This window comes from Alexandromys fortis, unplaced genomic scaffold (genome assembly GCF_014885135.2).
Source record: "Alexandromys fortis isolate MF-2015 unplaced genomic scaffold, M_Fortis_MF-2015_v1.1 scaffold_93, whole genome shotgun sequence".
NCBI classification, from domain to species: Eukaryota; Metazoa; Chordata; class Mammalia; order Rodentia; family Cricetidae; genus Alexandromys; species Alexandromys fortis.
In genome coordinates this window covers 6,084,943-6,109,311 of record NW_026067970.1, presented here as the reverse complement: position 1 = coordinate 6,109,311, position 24,369 = coordinate 6,084,943, and the positions used below count along the sequence as shown (strand labels likewise).

General features: G+C 51.8%; 1 protein-coding gene across 1 annotated transcript; it reads right to left on the bottom strand.

Moving 5' to 3' along the window:
- Positions 1–10,335: 10,335 nt before the first annotated feature.
- Positions 10,336–22,699, bottom strand: Aqp1 (aquaporin 1 (Colton blood group)). The gene is made up of 4 exons (XM_050155435.1): positions 22,242–22,699; positions 13,368–13,532; positions 13,009–13,089; positions 10,336–12,256 (listed from the first exon to the last, which is right to left on the bottom strand). Exons 1-4 carry the CDS (start codon positions 22,623–22,625, stop codon positions 12,077–12,079), a joined length of 810 nt encoding a protein of 269 aa, XP_050011392.1. The 5' UTR covers positions 22,626–22,699; the 3' UTR covers positions 10,336–12,076.
- Positions 22,700–24,369: the final 1,670 nt, after the last annotated feature.

Sequence of the window (24,369 nt, the reverse complement as noted above, 5' to 3'; positions counted from 1 at the left end):
CAAATGGCTTTTTGCTGTAGGTTGCAGGCTGTACTTAGGGAAAGATCAGGATAACCACAATCCTGAGTTTTGCTCTCACATTGCCCTCCCTACAGAGAAAATGAACAGTATAGAACAGTGATTCTCAGCCTGTGGGTTGTGACCCCTTTGGGGGAGAAAATAAACAGTATAGAACAGTGATTCTCAACCCAAAGGGGAGTCACAAATCAGATATCTTGTGTATCAGATATTTACAATACTATCTATAAAATTAGCAAAATTACAGTTATGAAGTAATTATGAAATTACTTTTATGGTTCAGGTCACCACAACATGAGGAAATGTATCAAAGGGTCACAGCATTAGAAAGATTGAGCATCACTGGTATTGAAAACCTCAGAATGGATAGCACAAAGGCAGATGCCCCTTCCCCAGCCTTTTCTTAACCATAGCTTTACAAACGCTGGCTACTCCCAGCTTCCATGGGTCACTCTCTGAAATGTTTCTGTCCAGGGTTTATTTAAGGCATCTTCTGACTTAGAATTAAGGGTCATAATTGGACACATGGGCTAGACTGTGTCTTCTATGGTAGTGTGTCCCTAGAGTCCATGTACAATGGATGCCCAGAGCCCCCTGCAAGAAGCGATTCGGGCCAGGTTGAAGAGAATTCCAATGTCCCCAGTGCAGGTAGAAGGAGCATGCTGCATCTTTACCTGTCCATGGCCCTGTCCACCCAAGACCATCCTGCCCAGACCCCGGTTCATTTCCTGGGTGCCCTCTTCCCTTTCTACCAGAAGTAGTGTGGTCCCTTCGGGTATCTGGCCAGGGCACCTGCTAAGCGAATGGAGGTGGAGGGCACGGTAGGTGTGAGAGGCAAGGGTGAGGAGGAGCGTTGGCCTCCAGCCAGGCCAGGCGATGTGAGAACAACGTGGCACTTTGTTTTCCTCTAACGGAAGAAGTGCTTTGATGTGTACATGGGTAACTCAGGCCTTTATAAACTTCCAGTGTCTCCCCAGACTTTGCCCTCCTCCTTGGAGCAGGGGCTTCTGTGGGTTGAACAGGTTCAGCTATTTCTGCATGTGTCCTATGTGGATAACTGGCTTGAGTTTGCAGGAAAAAGTGGGGCACCTGAGCTTCTCTAAGAGGGGACCCCCAGGAACCATCCATTCCCATGCCACCTGTCACTGTGATGTTCTTATTCAAACCTACAAAGTCTTTGTTTGGGGTGTAAAGTGGTTATTGCATACAAGCGTAAAGAACACAGGGAGTGGTGTCCCCAGAGCATGATGGGAGCGTCCTGTGGGAACGAACCCCAAACCCCAGCTGAGAAGGAACAAACAGGGCTACAGGCAGAATTCCAGCTAGGCCCTGACCCCTGAGCATGTTGGGTAGAGCACAGTGCCCTCGGGCTGAGGCAGGAATTGGAATTGGAAGCCTTTCATTTTTCTCGGTGGGGAGAAGCGCCGACTGCCAGAGAGAATAGAAGACTAGCCAAGATTACACAGTCAGCCACAAAGTCAGGACTCAGGCCCAGTGCCCCCTGACCAGCCACTCTGCTTAGAGCCATAAGCAGAGGGAGGACATGGTGGGACCTACAAAATGGGGCGCCTCCAGGCCACGCCCTTACCAGCAGCTGCTTTGGCCCCCGGTCCTCCACTTCTTTCCCCATTGTACTCTGTAGCCCCCTACCTGTTGCCTGAGGAAATAGTGGTTCTGACCCCACTTGGGGTTCATGCAGCCTTTAATGTATAGGTGAAGCAGAGCTGCGGCTGTAGGGTCGGGGAACTGAGGAGGAGGAGTGAGACAGAGCACTGTGGTATGGAGAGTCTGCATCCACAGTGACCTCTGGAGGTGCGGCCCTTTCTATAGATGGAGAAACCGGGTAGGTACATCAATCCTTGAAGATCACATGGCTGGCATCAGACCCCAGATCCTAAGCCAGGCTGTCTGACTTGGTCTCATGTTGCCTAGGGTGGCACCAAACTTTCAATGGTTGACTTTCAATTCCTGATGCTCCTACCCCCCCCTCCAGAGTGCTAGAATTATAGAGGTATGCCCCAATGCCTGACTATATGCTCTATTTTTTAAAGAAATAAGTAACTGAAATATCTTGGGAGAGTTGAAAGGGTCAAAAAAACGAGATGGTCACGGTGTCCGAAGCAAGAGGCAAGAAGCTTGAGAAAGAGCCGTTGCTAGGATGGGGACACACATACACAAACACACACACACACACACACACACACACACACACCTCCACTAGCTCCCTCCTTTTCCTGAGCACCTGGTGCTAATTAGCCCCTCCTTCCATTTACAAACCTAGAGTGTACCCTGTGTGGTCCAGAGAGTTTGGAAGACTTTGAAGAGGAAGCAGCCCTAATCCCACTGGGAGGACATGGGGTTGGGCCAGGACTTTGCCCCTTGGGTTTCCTCTGGAGCTACTGGGGCTGGGACTGGTGCAGGGGGCTGACAGTCAGTTCTGATCTGAGCGGGAGCCTGCTCCTTGGGGAAGAGATGTGAATTCAAGGTAGAGACCTTCTGCCTCTCCCTTCTGCTCCCCTCCCCACTTCCTACCTGATTTGTCCTTGCCCCGCCCACCCTTATTTATAAACCACATGTCCCTGTGTCCCTGCCTGCCCTGCCTGTTTGTCCACAGCTTCAGCTGCTTCCCCTGATAACTCAAGGACCAATTCTGGGGAACTGGGAGGGGCTCGGGGCAAGTGGAGTTCAGGAATGCTTTGCCATATCCCTTCCACTGCTGGGGAACCATCCAGACCTTCCTATAGGTCTTGAAGAAGCTAATACCTAGACCTGCTCAAAAGTGGACAGCTGTTCTCGTGTAAAAGTTTAATTTCTATTATTGCCCAGGGGCAATTCCTCACAGCTTGGCCAAGGGCCTTGAAGTTAGTGGAGGAAAACGAGGCTCAAAATGAAAAGTGAGCTGCCTCGACTTGAACAGCCAGGTAGTTGGACACCTCCGACTTCACCATCCTGCCTTTCTGCCCAGTCGGTACACAGATGTGGAAGCAGTTCCATCTCAGAACTCCCCAGCTCTGGCTCTGTGTCCTGGTCTGCCTTTTCTAGCAACCTTGGGCTTATCACCTAACCTCCCTGGTTTGTTCTTCATAAAATGTAAACGCTACCCCTTCTGTTTAATTCCCAGTGGCCAGAATAGTGCTGACACCTAGGAACAACTTGATACAGATTTGGCCGATGTATTAAGTACGGAATCCCTCACTCTCGGCTCATTTTTCAACATCAGGCATGGTAGTGTGTTTATAAAGTCACGGTACAATACTACATGCTGCAGGAGCAACAGAGGCCCTCCCATCTCTGCTTAGGGGCCTTCGGTCAGGGATCCCCAATCTCCAGGCCCAGATTTCATTCTGAAGTGCATGGGTAGTGAAAACCCCAAGCCTGCCCAACAGTTCCCATGGCCCCTGCTCCCCATTAATCTCCCCATACCCTAGTCCCTCCACTTAGCACCAGGGAAAACAGCATTCCTGGCCCCCTTTGTGGGGACAGCCTTAAAACCAAAGCTCCAGACTCCTTTCTCCTCTCCGCTGTTCTATCAGCTGCTCTTAGATCCTTTAAGTCCCAGGACATGCCCCATAGGAGGTCAGACACAGCTTGGTCTCCAGTCAGGGAGAGGTAAGGGAGAAGGTCTGGAGAATAGGGCTTCACAAATAGCCTCTGCAGGCCTAAGCCTTTGGCCATAACCCTCGAGCAGCTTCCAAATGTATGGACTCAGGGGCTGTTGAGACAAGGTGCTGTTTCTACCTGAATAAGTTGCAAGGTATGTGGAATGACAGACAGACATGTGAGGGTAGCCGCCCAGAGTGGGTCTTATTTCTGTGGTCAGAATACTGAGGGGTTCTGCCAAGCACAGCCTGGGATGACCTGCTTCAGACCTTCTTCTCAGTGCTTCTCAGGGGACCTGAGATGGAAAGAGGCTTTCAGTGTACTACAGCTAGGTAGAAGCAAGGTAGACTGGAAGTTGTGGGTACAACAGCTCCTGGATGAAGCATTGGTCTGCATCTTCCAGGGGTGGGCAGACAGAATAAAATGGAACACCCCTCCTCCATGACTGAAACCCCGGAGTCTGCTCATTTCCTTTCAGATCCAACATTCTAGGATACCTTTTCTTCCAAAGATCTTGCCCAGGGAGACCTGGATTGGCTTCCCATTCACATAGAAGGATGGCAAGGAATGGGAGCAGGGGCTTTCAGAATCTTCTGGAAACAAAGCCACGGGCTCTCTGAGAGTTTCCGATCTGGTGTCTCTGGGTCCCACATTCCTGGAGGCAGATGAGCTGCCCCTCCCAGCTCAGGAGGTCACTGGCAGCTGTGCAATTCTTGGAGTCTGTCTTGCGTGGTCAGTGCCCTGGCGTGGTCACAGTCCAGGTGAATCAGTGATTCCGGGAACTTCACGAACGGTTGAGCAGTCATTCCATCTCAGGGCCTAGAAATCCACAAGAGAAGCAGAGAAGCTTCTTTGGGTCTGCAGCATCATCGAAGAAACGATGGTGCAAAGAGAGGCAGGAAGCTAAAGGATCAGGTGCAAGGGGAGCCTGGAAATTCCTGCCCATCCATCTCTCCATCACTGAGGTCCCCCAGAGTCCGTGAACATGCAGGATGCAGGAAAAGCACATCCTGGATGCATGCCAGGCTCCTGCTCATGCCAAGTCACCTGTTGGACCTGCCTCCCAATCCTGGTTTGAGACACGGGACTGGCTTTGTCGAAGCCATACCATCTTTGGCATAGACTGGTAGCTGAGGAAGCATGCTGAATGAAGACACAGGTTACCAGTATGCTTAGCAAATTTAGAATTTAGTATCTATTTGTCAGTGAAACAAAATTATTCCACGGAGGGGAGCACAATGGCATTGTACGATACCCATGAAGGAAAGAGGTCAATTCAGACAATACATCTACAAAGAAGGTGACTAGGGACATGGATGTCACCTGACCTGGAAAGCCACCCAGGGGCTTACTTTGCTTGTCATGAACTTAACACTGATGCCTCTGCTCAGAAGGGAGGCCTACCCAGTGGCTGCTTTGATGTTGTTCAAAACTCAAGTAAAAGAAAGGCATCCTTGGAGTTCAGATAAGTGACCAGAAAGGTGTGAGTCGGGCATGGCGTATTTGGGCCAATTTCCATAGTCAATTCAGATTCAGCGTGGGCATGGGCGTCCCATATGGAGGCCTGGCAGCTCTCTGCAATGAACTGAATACAAACCACACACACACACACACACACACACACACACACACACGTACACACCAAAATGATACTTGAGATTAACAATTCAAAGGATTCGATGCCACCCATCAATTTTAAACTTAATTTGAATTTATCTTACCGTTTTCTTTAGTTTTAGTTTTCTATTTGATTTTCATTGCAAACAATAGGTATAAAAAATAGTGAAGTTCATGTTACTAAGGTGTCGGGATACATTGGACCCTTCCAGAACATCAAAGACTGTGCAACTAATGGTGGGCTCCAATCCTCAGAGGCTGTGTCTCTCTTTAATCAATGCTTTGGGATTTTATGCCCCCCCCTTTGGATTAGACTTCTTCACAGAGTCTTCTCTTCCCTTGTCTATGATGTCATAACTGCAGACAAATCATAAGTCTATCACTTACTTTGCCACTTATTTTAAAACATGTGCTAGTCCCCCAGCGACCCAAGCTGAGCTACATAAATGCAAACAGCAGAATGGAGGTAGGCAAACCAAACAGCACCCATGGAAAGAGCGGCTATTAACAGAAGATATTTCTGTGGCCTCTGCTTGTCCTGGGCTAGGCTGCAAATCCCCTGAGACCTGAATCTGTGCAGTTCTGAAGGCTTGAACTGGCCTTCCTTAGGACAGTCGACTACAGGGAAGAGTCCGTAGAAGGATGAATTAAAACGGTATGACAGATGAAAGTTGTCCCCATTCACCAGCACAAGTGTGTGTACACGTATACTCTGGTCTTTAGCCTTTACTGTGTTCTCCCACCTGAATGAATTGTAGTATTTTAAAAACAGACATGCAGACTAGGAGTGTAGCTCAGTTAGTAGGATACTTGCCTAACATTCCTAAGGCCCTGGATTCTGTCCATAGCATTGCAAAAAAACAGGCTTGGTAACAACGACCTTAGGAGGTAGCAGCTGGAGGATAAGAGGTTCAAAATCATCCTTAGCTACACAGAGACTTCAAGACCAACCTGGAGACTTTATCTAAACAAATAAACAAACACCCCAGATCAACAAAACCAAGTGCTGTCAATTTGGCCTACAACTGCAGAGCAGCGGAACCCCCTCCCTGTAACCAATCAGTGAGCTTCAGGAAGAGCAATGGCGCCAACTCTACACACAGCCAAAATGGTTTATCGGCATGCAAGGGAATCACCTGGCAGGCAAGTTTCTTGAACTTTCTGTCAATGCCCCACTGAACACTGGTCCCAAAGCGCAGATGGGGACTGATGGTCCCCTGGGGCTGGTAAAGATGGCCCTGAAAGCAAGGGCTTCGCCTCCTTTCCCTTTTGGCACTAAGAATGGTAAACACCAGCACCTTTGGTCCTTGGCCTCCCAAGGATGGCCTCACCCAGCCCCCTTTGCTGGGCAGCAAATTCCGATCATCGTCTTCATTGTATTCTAAACCTAAAGAAAACAAGGCATCCTGCCCAGCAGCTCGTCCATAAAACATTAATCACTGTCCCTTCCTTGAGAAGCCTCTGACCAGCGAAGGTATGCTCCACAGGAGCCATGGAAAAATCCTAATATACATGGCTTGGCCACACGGAGGGCTGGGGCCTGGCCACATCGAGGGCAGGGGGGGGGGTGCTGGTGCCAGTGCTTTTCCAGCTAGGCTTCCAACTTTGGTTCCAAGGATGCTGAGAACCAGCCTGGAAACCCCAAAGTAAAGGAACCCTCCAGACATCTATCAAGTTCCCCAAAGGTACCGTGGTCCTTAGGGTCAAGTGGCAAGTGGCCACCTTAAGCCACCACGCCTTCCACCAGAGCTTTGAGCTCTTAGGCAACAGTGTGGGTTCAAGGCCAGTATCACATTAACCAGCGGGTGATCTAGCCAAGGATGCCTGCATAGGCCCATCCTTTTACAGAGCTCTTCAGCACCCAGACAGCGGAATCCCCCTGATTCTAGTGGAGAATCTGAGCTACTGAAAGAAGAAACATGGAGCCGGGGAGATGGTGGAGTGGATAAAAACATTGCCGCACTAAGTATGATAACTTGAGTTCAGATCCTCAGAATCTACACACAAAACAACTTAAAACTTTTATGATATAGTGTCTGTATACCCAGCATGCCCCTAGAGGAGGATGGAAGCAGGAGCAGAATCATCTCCAGCCGGGTCACAGTTAGCCTGGCACAAAGAGACCCTGCCTCAAACAAGGTAGAAAGGCAAGTACTGATATCTGAAGGTCGTCTGCCCTTCACAAGAATGCTGTGGATGCCTACAGCCACATACCTGAACAACACACACACACACATTCACACTTTTCTCTCACACAGAGAGAGAGAAAAAACACACATTTACACCTCTCTCTCACACACACAACACAACACACACATTCACATCTCTCTCTCTTTCTCTCTCACACACACACATTTACCTCTCTCTTTCTCTCTCTCACACACACACACACACACAACACACACATTCACTTCTCTTTCTTTCTCTCTTTCTCTCACACACACACATTTACCTCTCTCTCTCTCTCTCTCACACACACACACACACACAACACACACATTCACTTCTCTTTCTTTCTCTCTTTCTCTCACACACACACATTTACCTCTCTCTCTTTCTCTCTCTCTCTCTCTCTCTCTCTCTCTCTCTCTCTCTCTCTCTCACACACACACACACACACACACACACACACACAGGTCACAGATCTGTAAAGATTCCAGACTACATGTTTAGAAATGACAGAGGATTCTCTTAGCACTAGTTCAACCTCAAGCTGGCAGAACCCTGAACACAGGACTGTGACTGGTGCTCCCAGCTCCCTGTAAAGGGGTTTGGAAGAGCTTCTACTCTGTATCAGGCCTGATCAGAGACCTCCGATAGGGTGTGACAATTGTAGTATTTCAGCATCTTGCTCTTGTGCGTTTAATGGAAAGACAAATATTCTAGGATTCAGTGACTGCTAGAACACATCCTACTTCCTTGTAGGCCAGGTGCAGAGGCATGACCTTCCGTGCTGGCTGAATCAACCTCAGATTAACACTGGATAGTTTTGATAGGGGTGGCTGACCTGTAGTCTAGTCTCCACAAGGTCACAATCTAGAGGCTGGTGACAGATGCCCCCCACCAAGGCACCTCACGTGCTAGTCGCCTGACTATTCAGGAGCCTGGGGACAAAGGTTGAGTCCTGAGGCTTTCAGGAAATATGCTGCCTGTGTTAAAAATCTGATGAACAAAACAGACAAGGACCTCTGCTTACTCAAGAAGTCCCGTCCAATCCCAGTGTTTCCCCAAACCCGCTTCTCTGCTCAGAGCTAAGTAGAACATGAGTGGAACAATGTTTGTGGACCCCAGGGAGACAGATACCTAGATCACTAATCCCATGGGCTAGAGGAAGAGTCCGGGACAGCCTGGCCCCAAAAACTATTATAGCCAAGCCTATTGGGTATTGAATACCTGGCTTGGTGCATTATCATCCCTCATGGTGCAGCATTGGCCTCCCCTGTTCATATACGCTATTTTATCCCCTTTCAGCCAGGAATAAGTACAGTTTCATGGAGGTAGATTCAGCCTGGTGCTGCCTTTAGCCATCACCACATGAGTCTGTTTAGAAGGAGCAGGCTTCTCAGAGCATCAGGGGCTCCAAGGCCAGCCCTTCTCCCTTCTGCCTCCCCATTACCTTGTAGGAGTAGATGCAATTGCAGCTCAGCCTGGTTCTCTGCTAGCCCAGAGCCTAACTCTGCTAAGCATCACAACAAAATAGATAGGTCAGCATCACGTGATGGAAACAGCCAATTGTTGAAGCCAGGCAGAGCAGGTTCAAATCTCAATCCCACTACCATCCTGTTGTGTAGCCCTGAGAGAAAGATTTCAGGAGCCTGAGCAATCTCTGCAAACGCAGATAGCTCTGTCTTCTAAATAGTAAGTCACAGCAAGCTCCCTAATACTCTACTCCATAGGTACTCCTCCAGAAGACCCAGTTTGGCCTCTTCTCCAGGACCTATCTGTGCTCTAGGACTCTAGAAATTACAACTTCTAGAAGCCATACAAGAAAGGCTGTACTGTGGAATCGAGTAGAGGCTGATCCCTGGAGTAGCTGGAGGCCGCAGTGGTTGGAGACTCAGGGGACCTGAGATCTAGGAGATGGAACAAGAAGGCAGGCTAGGAGGGACTGTGAGGTAACACTTTGGAATCCCCTCACAGGTGAGGCTGTGAGGTTTTGGGCTAGCCTCTACCATGTCCCTGTGGCCTAGAAATCACTCCCTCATAAGGGCAGCACATAACCTCAGCAGAAAGAAGCCAGGGAAGTTTGGATGGGTTGAGGCAGCCCCAGGCTGCACACAGACTGCAGTAAGAGACACCATTCCAATGACACTAAGCCCTCTCAGTGTGACCTCTTATGTCGTCACTCTGTCTTTAGGAAACATAATGGAATACTGAGCCCTTCTCAGCCTACACTCCTGGAGATATGTGTGCTTCTGGTCCGGAAACCATTCCATAAAGATGAGGGTTCTTTCCTCCCAGAGCAAGCTTGTGGAAGGAGCCGACTTGCCCGTTGCCTGGTCCCAGTGGCTAGGCTCATAGTTCCCCTGAAGTGTTTTATGTGTCACAGGTGGGGTCAGTGTCAGGAACTTGCATTCAAATCTCAGTATAGCAGAGCACAGGGGTCATTTTCTCTGCTGAGTCAACCCCAAAAACTCCCCTGGGGCTTCTAAGACACAATTATAAGTGGGGCTTCCAGGATGAGCTGAGGGGTGGTAGAGGCGTGGCAGAGTCTGGTCCTGCAGACTCTGTCTTGAGATCAGAGGGGTAACGAGAATACAACCTTAACCCTGCTTTTCCTAACCCTTCCATCCTCCAGAACCCAGAATGGCTCCTGTAACTCCGTTTAAAGTGGCTCCAAATTGTCCTTCACTTCTCCATAGTTGTCCCGAGATCTCCACATCCTCAGTAGTCTCCCTACTAAGGGCAAGACTCTGTGCCCCCTAGGGCCTGTCCTGTAGCTCCTCTACACATTCTCTTAGGACACAAGGGCGTCTGTCATCCTCCCAGACTGGGTGGCATAACAGTGAGACCAATCCCCTCACAGACCAGGATGGGGATTGCATCTTTGGGGGGGGGGTGCAATAACAACAAAGAAAAAAAAAAAACAGGAAGCCTGGATGACCTTACAAGTTATTGTCCTTTATTTTCTTACCATAAGATAAAATTTCAATTGCAAAGAAACATACACAGAGCAGACAGATGTGGGGTCCTTGATCATTGTAGCCAGAACCAGGTGGGATGGGTCCACCCCGCCCCCTCTAACATAGTCTCTCATCACCACCCATGACCCTTAGCCATTACCCAGGCAGAAACTGAGAAGCTGGAGGTGAGAGGAGTCCACGTCGTTGACCAGGGAGCGGCCAAACATGACCTTGGCTGTTAAGATTGACCCAATATGATCTAGTTGGGCACATGGGTTCTCAGTGTCCTTATCTGTTAAGTGGGCTATGGCGCCTGCTAGGGAGTGGAGACGAGGCTGTAGCCATAGGCCTTCTGACTGTCCTGCTGCTCCTAAGCACCTGAAGAATGTGTGTCTCTGTTTATGTTCACAACACGGTTAAGGGCACAGTGGTGGAGCCACTCTGGCCTGATGGGATTGGATGGACTAGCCTAAAGAGCTGAATTTAGGATGTCAGCCACTGGGCTGCCTGTGCTCTGACCTGTCCTTGGGCTACAGCAGAAAATGCCTCATCAGGTCCATAAAGAAAGAAGACTGTGCCTAAGGTCCCATAGTGAGCCTGTTAAGGTTTTCCAGGTTCTGACCAAACACAGACAGCCAGGAGCTCATCAGCTAGGGCGGGAGTGACCTCCTTGATCATGGTGTGAGTTAGGGCACCCAAGGCCCTGCATGCCCAGTATGGCTGTCTGTCCCAGGATTTCTCCACGTCCAGCTGCTTCCCTCCTTAGACACAGTGCTGCTTAGCTCAGCGCTCTTTAATAAACACATCCCCTGAATCTACAATGCACGGGGGCCTGGAGGACTGAAAAAAACTATCCAGTTAGGGCCATGCTAGATGGGCAGACCAACTAGAGCTCGATAATTGAGCAGGAGCTCTTCCTCCACCACAAAATGTCCTTCATTTTGCTACCGCAGACTGACCTAAAGGAGGCCTCTTTGGGTAACAGGCATTTCCAGCACCCCGAACCACATCTCTGCTTCATAGCTCATCCACATGTGCTCATGGGCTGTGGATGTTGGAAAAGAGCTCAGGCCAGGTAGACAGAGCAGTGCTGTTTAGACTTTTCCTTCTAGAACCTGTGGTATGTCCCCTCTTATGGGTCCCCATAGCGGTTCCTTCCTTGCCACTTGCCACTTCAGTGGTCACTGAAGCCCCAGCACAAAGGGACAATTTCAAGGTCCTATAGTGAGTCTAAGAGGAAGGGCCCTAGAGGTAAGATAGACCAAAGGTAAAAGTTTTAGGGGACCTCCTCTTTCTCCAAGTTTGGGGACAAGATGCCTACTCAAGGAAGGCCAAGATCAAAGGCACAAAGCAACAATGGCAGGATTCCAGGCACCTAAGGTGGGTGACTTGCTGGGCAACTTTGGGATGAGGGGGACTTTCTAGCACACTCTGAGGGGACACCTAGAAAGGGGTCCCTCCCTTTCACTCCTCCATGGTGTCAATGGAATGAGGTGCTGAGTTGATAAATCTTGGTCCCCAGGAAGCTCTGAGACCAGGAAACAGAAAGAAAGACAGTGATATTGCTGCCCCAGACGAGGCAGGACCACTCAGGTCAGGCCGGTCTTGGGGAGTGACTTTGGTCAGCCTGTCAGAGTGTCTACAATAGGATTTAAGCCCTCCCCTCCCTCCGCCCATCCCTGCCCCACCCCCATATGGATGCCTAGGCCAAGCCTCCTCTATTTGGGCTTCATCTCCACCCTAGAGTTGATGTCATCAGCATCCAGGTCATAGTCCTCCACCTGGCCACTGGTCCACACCTTCATGCGGTCTGTGAGGTCGCTGCTGCGTGGGGCCAGGATGAAGTCATAGATCAGCACTGCCAGGGCACCCCCGATGAATGGCCCCACCCAGAAAATCTAGGAAAGAAACATGAGAGTTTAGGGGACAGCTGGCCGCATCATCCCTTCTCCCCTAGGGGATCTCACCCAGTCAGTCTTGAGTCAGAAGTAGATAGACCAGACTCTTACTTTCTGATTCCAGGGTTCCCCAGAGTGGGTCCAGACCAGGGTATGTAGTAGAGATACATCCTGGCCTCTGTACCCAGCTATTGGCATCTCTGTAGCATCTCACTCCTGAAGATGGCTTCTACTCCCTTCCCCCAGCCTTGGAAAGTTCCCAGCGATGGGCTAGTCTAATAGAAGGGTGGCCAGGAGCACACAGACCAACCGTAATTAGAGCTAAAACCTACGCAATGTTTCCTCTGCTCAGAGCTGTTTGCAGACATGGGTCCTCTCCTGATCCTAAAAAGCCTGGGAGAGCCAACTCTCCTAAGCCCACTTCATTCATAGCCTGGGAAACCAAGGCACAAAGCCTTCCTAAGGTTGCTAAAAGCAAAGGTGGCAGAGCCAAGATTCCAAGCCCACTCTCCACCATATTGTTAGGACAATGGGGGAAGAGCACCGGCCAGGGCTGTAGGCTTGAGCTGCCAGAGTGGAGCCTAAACAGAAATCTTATCAGGATGCAAACCCCCTTCTTCATCTCAGGATTTGATTTCTTGATTTCCTTTGCCCTAAATATCTCCCAAAATCTCTGTGAAAGGAAGATAGGCCTCAAGGGTGGGGGTAGAGTTTGCTTTTATCATGTGCCTGGCTGCCCCAGGGTCACTTACCCAGTGGTTTGAGAAGTTGCGGGTGAGCACAGCAGAGCCAAATGATCGGGCAGGGTTGATACCACAGCCGGTGTAGTCGATCTGGAAGGGGGCATATAAAGAACAAGAATGTAAAGAAAGTGGCAAGGAGACCAGGGAGAGAGTGAGAGAGCAGAGAAGTGGACAATCAACCCCAGCAGAGAAAGGGGAATGATTAGAGGCCCTTGGGTCCTTTTCCTGGCACCCAGAGCAGGTCTGCCATCCCATACCCATGGTGGAAGTTCCATCCAGGGTACCACAGATACCACACTAGCCCTTCTCACCAGCTGCTTTGACCCTGATCCCCACCGTGTCTCCCACCTCAGAATTCCCCTACTCACCGCCAGCAGGTGTCCCAGGGCCACAGAGAAGCCAATGGCAAGGGGAGCTGAGCCACCTAGGTCACGGCGCCTCCGGTCAGTGGTGGCCAGCACACACAGCACCAGCTGCAGAGTGCCGATGATCTCAATGCCCAGACCCTGGCCAGAGTTCACACCGTGAGCCAGCTGCAAAGGAGAGAAGAAAGAAGGCCCAGTGAGTGGGGCAGGGGGCGATTGTAACGAGAACCCCAGAGCGCTAGGTCCGGGTACCAACAGACAATCTTCAAGCCCTTCCTAGCTTTTCACTCAGTTTCTCACTGTGTGTACCCAGAGGGGCCAGACATACACAGCAGGTAACGAAAATCAGTCCTCGGACCCTCCGACACCTGTTGATCCTCTAGCTTGATCCCTTGTCCTGTCTAGACCCTGCCTCCCTCTGCTCGGAGGCCCAGGGTGAAGCAGGGCCTCCTTGTTGGCTACACGGAGTGCTCATACAGGTGAGAGGTGCTTCTCAGACACGGGAGGTGGTCAGGGACACCCACAGGAGAAGAGAAGAATAGACAGGAGGAGCCAAGTGGATATTGTTTCACCCTTTCAAGTCCAAAGCCTTTCCTATCTCCACTCCCTTTGCCCCCCTGCATCTCCGCTCTTCCCGCTTTTCTCTCCTGGTCCCCGCCCTGCCTTCCCTCTCTTTGGCTCCATGGGCCCCACCACCGTAGTCTGGCTGCCCCTGTGCCTACGCCACTTTTGGAAACATGACTCATGGAAAAAGAAGGGAACGAGAACGGCCACGAAGTCACTGGAGCCCTACCATCTCTGCAGCTGCAGTGAGAAGACCCACAGGGGAGCTGGGCCGCGTTGGTGAACACACCGGCATGTTCTGCCTTCAGTCTGCCTCCCAGGAGGCACAGCTGGGCCCCAGCAAGCTGACATGAAAGGCTCACTTCCAGTTTCCCAACTGAGTGGTGGTATCTCCAAGGCCACCAGGCATTCTACGTGGTACTAGTGGGAGGCACACCTCCACTTCTTGAGGGGTTTTCCCAGTTCGGCCCTGAGGCCCTCTCACAAGAACAATTCTCTTCCCGCCTTTGTCTGCAGTGCTGGCTCCCAGAGAATGACTCACATCCCCTGAACTGCCTTGAAGCCCCAGCTTTGGGCCTTTCCTGACCAACCCCAAAGCTGTGTGTGCCCCCTGCCAAAGCCCTGTGAGCCTTCTGGGACAATGCCTGTTTATCACCTCACTGATAAGTCAGGCAATCGAGGCAGAACCCAGTGCTTCAGGTTCTTACTCTTCTACATGTTGGCACCACAAACCTGGTTCTCTCTCACCCTTAGCTTCTCCATCTGCAAAATGGGTTCAAGGTCTCAGCTCTGTCTAGACTCTAGAGCCTCCAGAAGACTCAAGGGTACCAAGGCTGTCTCAGGCATTTGGTGAAGGTGGCAGAAGCAAGAACTATCGGGAGGTAGAGATGGGTAAGGGATAGCCGGGCTGGCTGGCAGAGCATACCTAAGGCTGGGAAGGCTTGATGGAGGAAGGACTAGAAGCCCAGGATGGCTAATTCCACTTCCGTCTGGAAGGCTGTGACCCTCATTTAAATTCATGGCTTCTCTCTCTCCATCTCTTCTTCTCTCTGGGGATGGCCTAATTGCTAGCTGGCAGAAGTCCTGAGATGAGCACTTCCTCACCAATTAATGGAGCTGTCCCTAAGTCTCCTGCTCAGATCCAACCACCACCCTGCCCTTCTCACAGATGTAGCCAGAGCCAGTCCATCTTTTCCCCTGCTTCTTAACCACAGTTGATCCCAGGTACCACTGTCTACACAAAGCAGAGCGGGTGGCTCCAGGCCCAGAGGTCTGAGTCTTCAGGAGGCCTGGGAACTCCAGAAGGTACCTACTCTTGACTGCCAAAAGCCACAATAGCAGCCTTTCCCTTCCAAAGCCCACATCTACCACCATTCCCAGCAGTCACCAGCTCCCCCACCCGCCTCCCGTCTGGGCTGCTGATCACAACTGTTCTCCCACTGCCTAATGCACTTCAACTTACATCTGGGAAAACGGTAAGAGGGTCAGAAACGATAAAGGTCTGCAGAAACCCCACGTCCAGGAAAGAGAAGGTTAGACACGTCAAACCGTAGCGATCGCGTACAGTCCATTATCTTTCAAACAACCGCTTTAATAGTGCCAACCTCGGTTGCTGCCGTTGGTCACTGGCAAGGATCCAGGTCAGCACATGCGTGCAGAGTTTTGCCTGGATTTTCACTGGTTAACGTTGCAACTGCAGCACTGAGTTTTCTGAGTGGCGGACCAGGCCACGCAGCTCTTGGGAAGCATCTGAAAGCTCCCTATTGGACCCAGGCAAGCTCACGGCTTAAGCCACCATTCAGACACACCAGCTCTGAGCCTTCTACGGGAATTGGCTTCTTTCTGCTCCCATCTGCCACACCCTCATGGAATCACCTGAGCAGCTGAGCATCATGGAGAAGAGGAATCCACCTGCCACCCAGCTGGGTGTTTGTCCCTCCTAACCTGGGAGCCTGAGCGGGTCTCTGCAAACCTCCACGGGGAGGCTCGTTGTGCAGTACAAAAGGGGTTGAAAGTGTACATTTTCCTGAACTTCCAACCTCTGTGTGGCAGCTGATTTCAACAAAGCTCTTAGAGAGAAGGGCCCATGCTTTTGCTATTTAGCTGGGAGAGGATCGTCCGACCTTTGAGACTCACATGTGGAAGGACAGGAGCACCTATGCTCAAGGAGGAGGCAGTAAGGCCAGGACCCTCACCCCAGGCTCACAGGCGAATGTGCTGGTTACCAGGGCACCAGGCCGCTGGCTACCAAGGGACCGGCCTGTTCCCAGCTTGGAATGGGTTGCTGGCAGGAGGTGTGTGTGTCCCAGGCCAGGATCGCCCTTTCCATGACATGCTACCTGAACCCTCCCTGCCACTTGTAGGCAGCCTACCGGGAAAACTCACTAAGTCCTAGGCACAGGGCCTTGATTGCCCCTGTGCCCCACCCTTGGGGAGCTGCAGAGTCCAGAGCTGGGCCTGGCTGAGGCTCTGCTCTCAAGGAACGGCTTAAGAGACAGGGCTGTCTGCCCACCCCCACTGTTTCCAGTCCTCGGCACTGGTCCGCCAGGGAACGGTGGGCCCCACCTTGTCACCCCACAGCCAGAACTTATATGTGTGCCTGTCTCAGTGTACAGCTGCATGGGTTTGTGGACCACCGTCAGCTGTGTCTGCAAATGGCATTTGTGCTTTTCATTCCTTCTCGTTTATTAGACCTTAACAGGTTTGTTACAGAATAATTAAACGCTCTAAGAACTATAAAAAATTTTAGACCTATAGGCAGGAAGAAGAAATTGCTTAGACAAAAAAGTAAATTATTTAAAAATGGAAAGTTACAAGAATCGGATCAAGCTAGTCCCAAAGTGAATGTTTTTCAGCAACCCTCCCCTTAGGAAATGATAGAATGAGGCGGTCGAAAAGCCTAATAACATACACAGGCGAGAATCCAGCCACCTAACTAGCTGTACTTGATTAAAGAAAAGGAGGGAAAACCCGCGCCTTGGGATTAGAGGCTTGTCAGTCTTTTGAAGTTCCCGAGGGAAATTTAAACAAGCCGATAGGGTCCTGGCCAAGTACTCCTAAGCCGAGCCTGACATTCGCTGTGACTCAAGACACCACGTTGGGCATGCTCTGCGGAGCAGGGAGCTCTGCACGGCACGAAGTCCCAGATGTTTGCTGTGTGTTTGCACTGGTGTGTCTGCTGGCGTTTCTGAGTGCGTCACTGTGTCCCTCCTTGGGCTTCACACCCACAGGGGTGGTGCCACTATGAGCTGGAGAAGGGGGGGAAGTGGCCGAGGGAGCGACCCCTCGAGTAAGAAAGCAGCTGGCCTCAAAGGCCTTTTATTTGCGCCCAGAACCATTTTGTCTTTCTGACAAGAAACAATACAAAAAGCAATGGTTTCCAACTTCCTCTCCTCCTTTTCCTTACTGCAGGGCAGGGAGAGGAAGGGGCTCCTGAGAGGAGCCTTGCCTGCCTGGGCCCCCAGATCCAGGCAGTGTCGAACCCATGCTCTGTGCCCCATGTCATGTATGTGCATGGCTATGTACATGATTGTGCAGTATATGTGCACTTTGGAGGGTTGGGAGGCAGATTTAAAACACGGTCCTACCCTGACATTACCCACCGTATCACCTTGACAAGGATCCACACCTTCATTGGGTCTCAGTTTTCCCAACTGTAGAATGGGGACATTGGCCTAGACTCCAGCCCCAGATGGGTGGTCTTCAGATTTCTTCTTGCCTGAAATCAGGTAGTGTCTCTCTAGCCAGCGTCCAGAGACCTGAGTACAAGACTCCATTCTCGGTGTGGCACAAGGCCTGTGTCACAAACACTCTTGCCCATCTCCACTGCACCTCCACACAGCCAGGCTCTGCCAGAGTAGCTGCCTTGTCAGGTGGGTCCAACCTACATATTTCTAGAGACAGGAGCTCATCTGTTTAGAGGAAACTGCTTCCTGAGTTTAAAACAAACAAACAACAAAATCTTCTTTATACAGAGCAGAATCTCCCCTCTGGAAAGGCTTGAGTGAGCTTTCAGACCCCTGAAGGGCTGATCATGCCTGCCCACTGTCTTTGGTCTGTGGGCTTTAGTCTCAGTCTCAAGGATGCTGAGGAACATGAGTATGGATGGATAACTTCCTGCTCATTCCGCCAGGTACCACCCTACAGTGGCAGAGGGACCTCTCTAGTCTCCAGGAAAAGGTCCAGACAGAGGAGCCCCTGGTCACCATGGAGCCTCAAGGACATGTTCCCGCTCATATCTGCAAGTAAGAGGCTCAAATTTCAACAGTCCTGAGGTCTGAGCCCTACAGCTGCTTCTAAATGGTGGGAACAGGAGTTCCCAGGACCTGAGTTCCTAGGGAACCACTGTGATCAAGAATTTAAGGTTGTTTTAAGGTTGTTCTGCCACCATGAATGGCTTCCCAGACACACAGCAGGGTGTGGGGGGAGGGGTATTGTGACCTGCCTGGAAAGGCTTGGTGGGTTGCAGGTAAGGACATCCTGAGTGGAACCCTAGAGAGAGAGAATAAACTCTGAAGGGGCTTCCAGATGAACTGCTAGGGGCTGCTCAGGCTAGAGAGGGGAGCACCGGGGCAGAGGGCTGAGGCTGTGGTGGGGTGGGGTGAGCTGGGGTGGGAGCATTTTCCTCAGACGCCACCTGCATAGACCTTCATGGAGTACACTTTTTCAGATACGTGTTCCAGGCAGACCCTGATTTGGGACAAGTGGTCCACACTAGCTGCGCTGCTCAGCAGATGCTGTTGGAGGACCCGGCCTCAGCATTTTTGCGGGAAGGAATCTCTACCCTGCCACAAAGGCTCCACCTCTCCATGCTCTTCCCCTGCCCTCTCGCTCCTAGGTTCTGGCTGGAAACAGTAATTACGGGTCCCAGCTTTGCTATACACCCCGTCTCCAGCTCTGTCCCTGGCCACGCTGGACTGGCCCAAGGCATTGGAAAGTCACACCTACTTCGCATAGTTCACTCCTAAGTCCCGGGGAAGGCAACGGAGGGGGGGGCTCAACCTGGGGAGGCTTATTGGTAGGAAAGGCCCCTTCTCCTCATTTTCTGAGGAAGCTAACTCCTAAGAAACTAGAAGAGTGAGAACTTAAAACCAAGAGCTATACCACCTGGCATAGCAGGTGGAAGCATTTCCAAGCCTTTGGGTCCTTGGACCCAAATGAATAGGACTAAGAATGACCCTGAAGAGACTAGTTGTGCCCTCTGCCTGTATCCCCAGGTGGCTAGACGGGGAGGCTCGGGGAACACAGTCCTCTCCAGACGTACTCAGATACCAGCTCCTACTGCTTCTGGGGTCCAGCCTCCCATCATGACCCCAGCCTGCCCAAACTCAGTGACCACCTCTAGATCTGGCCTCCCTTGTCCTTTGCTTGAGCTCTGCCCAGCAGCCCCTTCTCAGTCCACACGTGGGTTCTTACAAGATCACCTCCCTGTGGTTCTCCTGGCCCTCCCATCCTTCCAGTTCAAAAGTTCCCTGGCCCGCCCTGACACTTCTTATCTCACCTGCCTCCTGCGCGGTATCTCGGGCGGCTGTGCTGCTTATCTGGCCCCAAGCCCATGAGCTGCCCAGTGTGGGGAGCCTGGCTGACCCAGCCTTACCCTCAGCACCCAACAGCCCCAGTCATTTCTGCAGGACGAGGGCCAGAGAGGGGGAAGAATGAAAACAGCCAGAATGCCAGGACTCTAAGGCCCCAGCATCCTCTACTTTCCAAAGATAGCCACACCCTTTTATATCCTGTTCATGGTTCATAGGTGGGAATCAGGGACATCTAAGTCCCATCAATTGCATGGAGCAACACAAGGTGCAGGTGGCTGACCCTGGGTAGGGAACCTCAGAGCCTCCAACCAAGAGTGAAAATTAGGCTTCAGTTCTTTAAGCCAGAAGGCACCAATGGGTTTATAGGAGGTCCGTGGTCTCTCTCTTGGGCGTTTCCTGACTTAGTCAGGAGAGAGTTGTCCCCACCATGTCCCCTGGGGACACCCCCTGACTCACCCAACCACTTCCTGCCACTTTTCTCTCTATTTTCTTTGAAAATCTCCATGCCAACAACTCACCCCACCCAGGTTTTAGAAGCGGGTTGGGAGTAAGAGCAGAGGAGCTGTGAGAGCCTTGCCCTGGGATGCAGAGGAAGGGATTGCCACCTGTTCCATTGTCTGCTTGTCCCTCTAAGGCATTGAGACCACTCCCAGCCTCTCCAGATCCAGGAGCCAGTGCCCGAGAAGAGCTATTTGGCTGGGGGACAGACTGTATGCCAAAAGTCCATGGTTTGGGTGGCTAGTAAGAGTCCCACCACATATTGGTCCCCTCATATGGCACTGCCACTGGGGGTCCTCTTAGCCAAGCCCTTCTCGGGTAGATGACTAGCTCCAGCCGACAATATAAGCTGGTAGTATGCGGGTACCAGAAATGTCACCAGAACCTAGCCCCCATCTCAAACCTCAGGATACTCGGCTCCAAGAAGACTCAGTGGTTAACAGCAAACAGGACTTCGGGCTAGGGTGTCTGTCCCCAAGCTGTCCCCACACAAGTCTGGCTCTCCTTCTCCTTCAGTTGTATCCTGCCTGACACAGATACTGGGGTAACTCTGGAAAATGGAGGGGGCTGCAGAAACTGAAGTGGGGTGTAGCCAGATTCAGGTGCCTCTGAAGCAATCACATTCTGCCTCTGCCTTGGATGACATGATAGAGAATGCAAAGCCTTTGCCAGCAAGGGCAGAGGTCTTGCCTGTCACTTGACTTGGAAGGGACAAGAGGTAGGAGTCTCCACCACCTCTTTCCCACAGGGGCCCTTCATTGCCTCCGTCCTCCCAGCCCCCAGCTCAGTGGGAACTTGAGCCTTCTCAGAGGAATTCAGCAAGGCACCTAGCCCTGCTCCTATTGGAGAGACTGGAGTCTAGAGGGACACAGTCTATCTAATTCTGCTCCCTGCGCCTACTGTAGCCAAGTTTTCTCCAACTAAAGTCTAAACTCCAGCCACAGGGCTAATCTTCAATCTCCAGTTGAACAGAGGTTGACTTAAAAGCGTGATCCTAAGGTGTCACTGTGACACAGACGTGCTCATCCCTGCAGCAGGGCCACATCAGCTGCCCTCTGCACCAGACTTTCACCTCCCTCCCTGTCTGCATCTCCTGCACTTGAACTTCGGCTGGGAAATGAGAGGAGTCTACTCATCCATAACCATCCAACTCACAGGAGCCCCAGACCACTCCCTTGCCCCTGTCCCCATGCACCTGCCCTGCCGAGGTCCAGCCAGCTTCGTTTCTCTGGGGCTGGTTCCTCTACTCTGCCTTTAGTCTCTGTCTCTGGTGAGGGATTCCAGCCTATTCCCTCCTGAGACATCCACCACCCTTACTCAGACACTCCTACTAAACTGGTCCCCATTAAACCCAAGTGCACTCGGCATGGGCACTGAGCTAAGAAGATGGAAAAGGTCTGTGGCCAGGCAGCCACCATCAGGGCCAGCCACTTAGCAGTTATTTTGAACAGCTGCCATGCAGTTGTCAGCATCTGCTTATCATCCAAGTCAGGAACGATGGGCACAAGTGGTTACACACTCGCAAATGCACCATCAACTTGAAAGTAGCTTACACAAGTTCAGGACCCGTGTAGACACGTGCACAGCTCTACTCCCACCTCCACACACAACAAGCGGGCATGGCACACCATTCGGTGGCCAAGGACTGAAGAGCTGAGCCCTTCTCCTGAACTGTTATCTAGAAAACTCTCCCAACAACTCCTTAAGTTTGTCTGATTACTGGGGAAAGAGGAATGAAAGAGAGCTGTCTCCTGACCTTCTGGGAAAGCTGACTTGGGGACCTGAATGTGGACCTAGAAGCCCAGGCAACTTCATAAGGGGGTCACGCTCAGATACTTGCAAAAGTGGATTTAAACATGATATGTATCTGTAGAAAGTGGACTTGGGACAGTAGGTTGAGGTTGCTTTAGGGCACAGGGCTGCCAAGGAGGGAAGTGGCTTCTCTCTCAGGTAGAACAGAGAAGGACCAAGAAACTTTAGTGGAGGAGTGGAGAAATGCTGGCACACAGCTAGCTGCCCCCTCAGTTCATTCCTGGCAGTAGATACTCTGCAGGGGACTTTGGCACAACCGTTAGTGACTAGCTCACCCATGCCCACAGCACCTGGCAGCAAACAAACCCTGCAGCATACTGGGTTCCAGCCCCAGCACTCGGCACGACCCCAGCAACCCTCATCATCCTCTCTGTTCCTCAGTGTCCCCATTGTGCACGAGGCAAATGGAGCCAATGCCCTCTCTGTGTCCTCCTTCATAACCCTCCCAAGCCTGAGACACCCCACTCACGTCATTGCGGCCAAGGGAGTTCTCAGGTAAGGAGGAGGTGATGCCCGAGAGGATGGCAGTGGCGACGATGGCCCCCACACACTGGGCAATCATGTACATGACAGCCCGGAGGATGCTGATCTGACAACTGAGCAGGAGCCCCAGTGTGACAGCTGGGTTGAGGTGAGCACCACTGATGTGACCCACACTTTGGGCCAGAGTGGCAATGCTCAGACCAAAAGCCAGCGACACCTTCACGTTGTCCTGGACCAGTGTCTGGTTTCTGTCCAGCGGGTAATTGAAGCCTAGGGCAGAGCCGATGCTGATGAAGACGAAGAGGGTCATGGCCAGGAACTCGGCCACCACAGCCCTCCAGAAGATCTTCTTCTTGAATTCACTGGCCATGCTGGCAGAGGGTACGACTTAACTGCTGGATGCCTGGTGCTCGTCTCCCTCCAAGAGCTGAGCCACAGCCTGGGCTGGGCCTATTTATAGGGCTGGGTGGCGGGGGGAGCACAAAGGGAGGAAGGGCCTCTCCTTGCTCCTGTCCCGCCCCACACCACACGGGCCTCCTCTCTGAGATGGATGCAGACAGGGCTCTGCTGTCTGCCTGCCAACTTTTCTCCTTCTTCCTCTCCCCCTCCTGCCCTCCCTTGCTCCCTCCACCCGCCTCAGCCCTCGGCCCTGCCCAGCCTGAGGAGGCAGGCAGGAGGCAGCCTTTGCTCTAATAGGCTTTGGGAAATTCTTCCAAGCTGGCCCTTCTCAGGGGGCCAGAGAAATCCAGGTGTCCCCGCCCAGCCTGCAAAGCTCAAGGGTGCCTGAGGGCAGAGCCAGGCACTCTAGAGGGGGTGGGGAGTAGGAGTTGACTGGACTCTCAGGATGGACGTTGCCCTCCCTGGAGGTGGCACCCAAACCCGCCTGCCTGTCCCATCCCACTCTGCGCAGTTACTAATCTGAAGTTCTCAGGCTCAGGGATCTGAGAGCAAGTCTGGCCTCAGTCCTGGCCTGAGCCGAGGGGCTGCATGTCACTTTGGGGATGTTCCCTCACCAGCCAGGCCTCAGTTGATTGGGGTTGAGAAGCTTTCTTGGAGTCACCTACCATTCTCCAGACAAGGATGGGCCTGGGCCAGGCAAGGCCTGGGATTTGGGAATGCCCCCCCCTCAAATCCTCACACTTAAAAAACACTTTGAACCAATGATTTGAGAGACAGAAAGGGAGAGAGTGGTGCTTGGTTGGTTTGTGTGTGTGTTGTGTGTGTGTGTATGCGTTGTGTGTGTCGTGTGTGTGTGTGTCGTGTGTGTGTGTCGTGTGTGTGTCGTGTGTGTGTGTGTCGTGTGTATGTGTGTGTGTGTTGTGTGTGTTGGTTTCCCCTAATAGGCAGTGGAGCTGGCAGGTCACTGGGGAGATAGAAGGAATGGCAGCTGGACCTGAGAAGAGGAGTAAGGGAGACACACACAGCTGAGGCTAAGAGACAGAGATGGTATGACAGACAGGGTAGCAGTAAGCTTTTCTGAGTGAGAGTGGAAAGGGAAGGAGTTTTTCCTAGCCAGGGAGACAGCAGGAAGAACCAGGGTCGTAGCTCTGGGTAGTCTCCTTGCCTGGGTACAGGGTTCAATCCCCAACAACACAGAAAACATGAACAAAACACAATACTTCAGAAACAGGAAGGGCACAAACTGAGCAGAGGGGACATTTGGCTGAACCTGAGTCGGGATACAGAAACGAAGGAAGAGGGAGGTCAGAGGCCTCCAACAGCAGGAGGTGCTGCAGACCCCGAACCCACCCTGCTCCCTGGACACCCCCAGAATCCGGAGTGAAGGACCAGAGAACTGGTCACTTACCTACTGTGTGGGTGTGCTGGAAGATGAACCAGGCCCAGCAGGGGTGGGGAGCTCTCTGTGGCCACAGGGCTGGGCCTAGGATGATCAGGTCCACCCTCTCCCCACCTCAGTCCTTCTCGGGATCATTGGCTTCTTACCCACTAGACCTGGGAAACCAAGGCCCACTGAGAGAGAAGAACATCTTCGAATCTGACCTCAGTCAAGGTGGAGCAGGATAAACACGTGTGTCAAGCACCTTCTAAGGTGGGGTCCACCATACAGAGCATGATACTGTCTCCCAAGGGCCACCTGTGTCCAGCTGCATCCC

What these genes read in the sequence shown, in the direction of transcription:
- Aqp1 (XM_050155435.1), bottom strand. Translation starts at nt 22,625, where the DNA reads ATGGCCAGTGAATTCAAGAAGAAGATCTTCTGGAGGGCTGTGGTGGCC. An exon ending in CCCTGGGACACCTGCTGGCG is followed by an intron (nt 13,090 to 13,367) that starts GTGAGTAGGGGA and finishes GCCCCCTTCCAG; the next exon opens with ATCGACTACACCGGCTGTGG. An exon ending in GCAACTTCTCAAACCACTGG is followed by an intron (nt 12,257 to 13,008) that starts GTAAGTGACCCT and finishes TTTCTTTCCTAG; the next exon opens with ATTTTCTGGGTGGGGCCATT.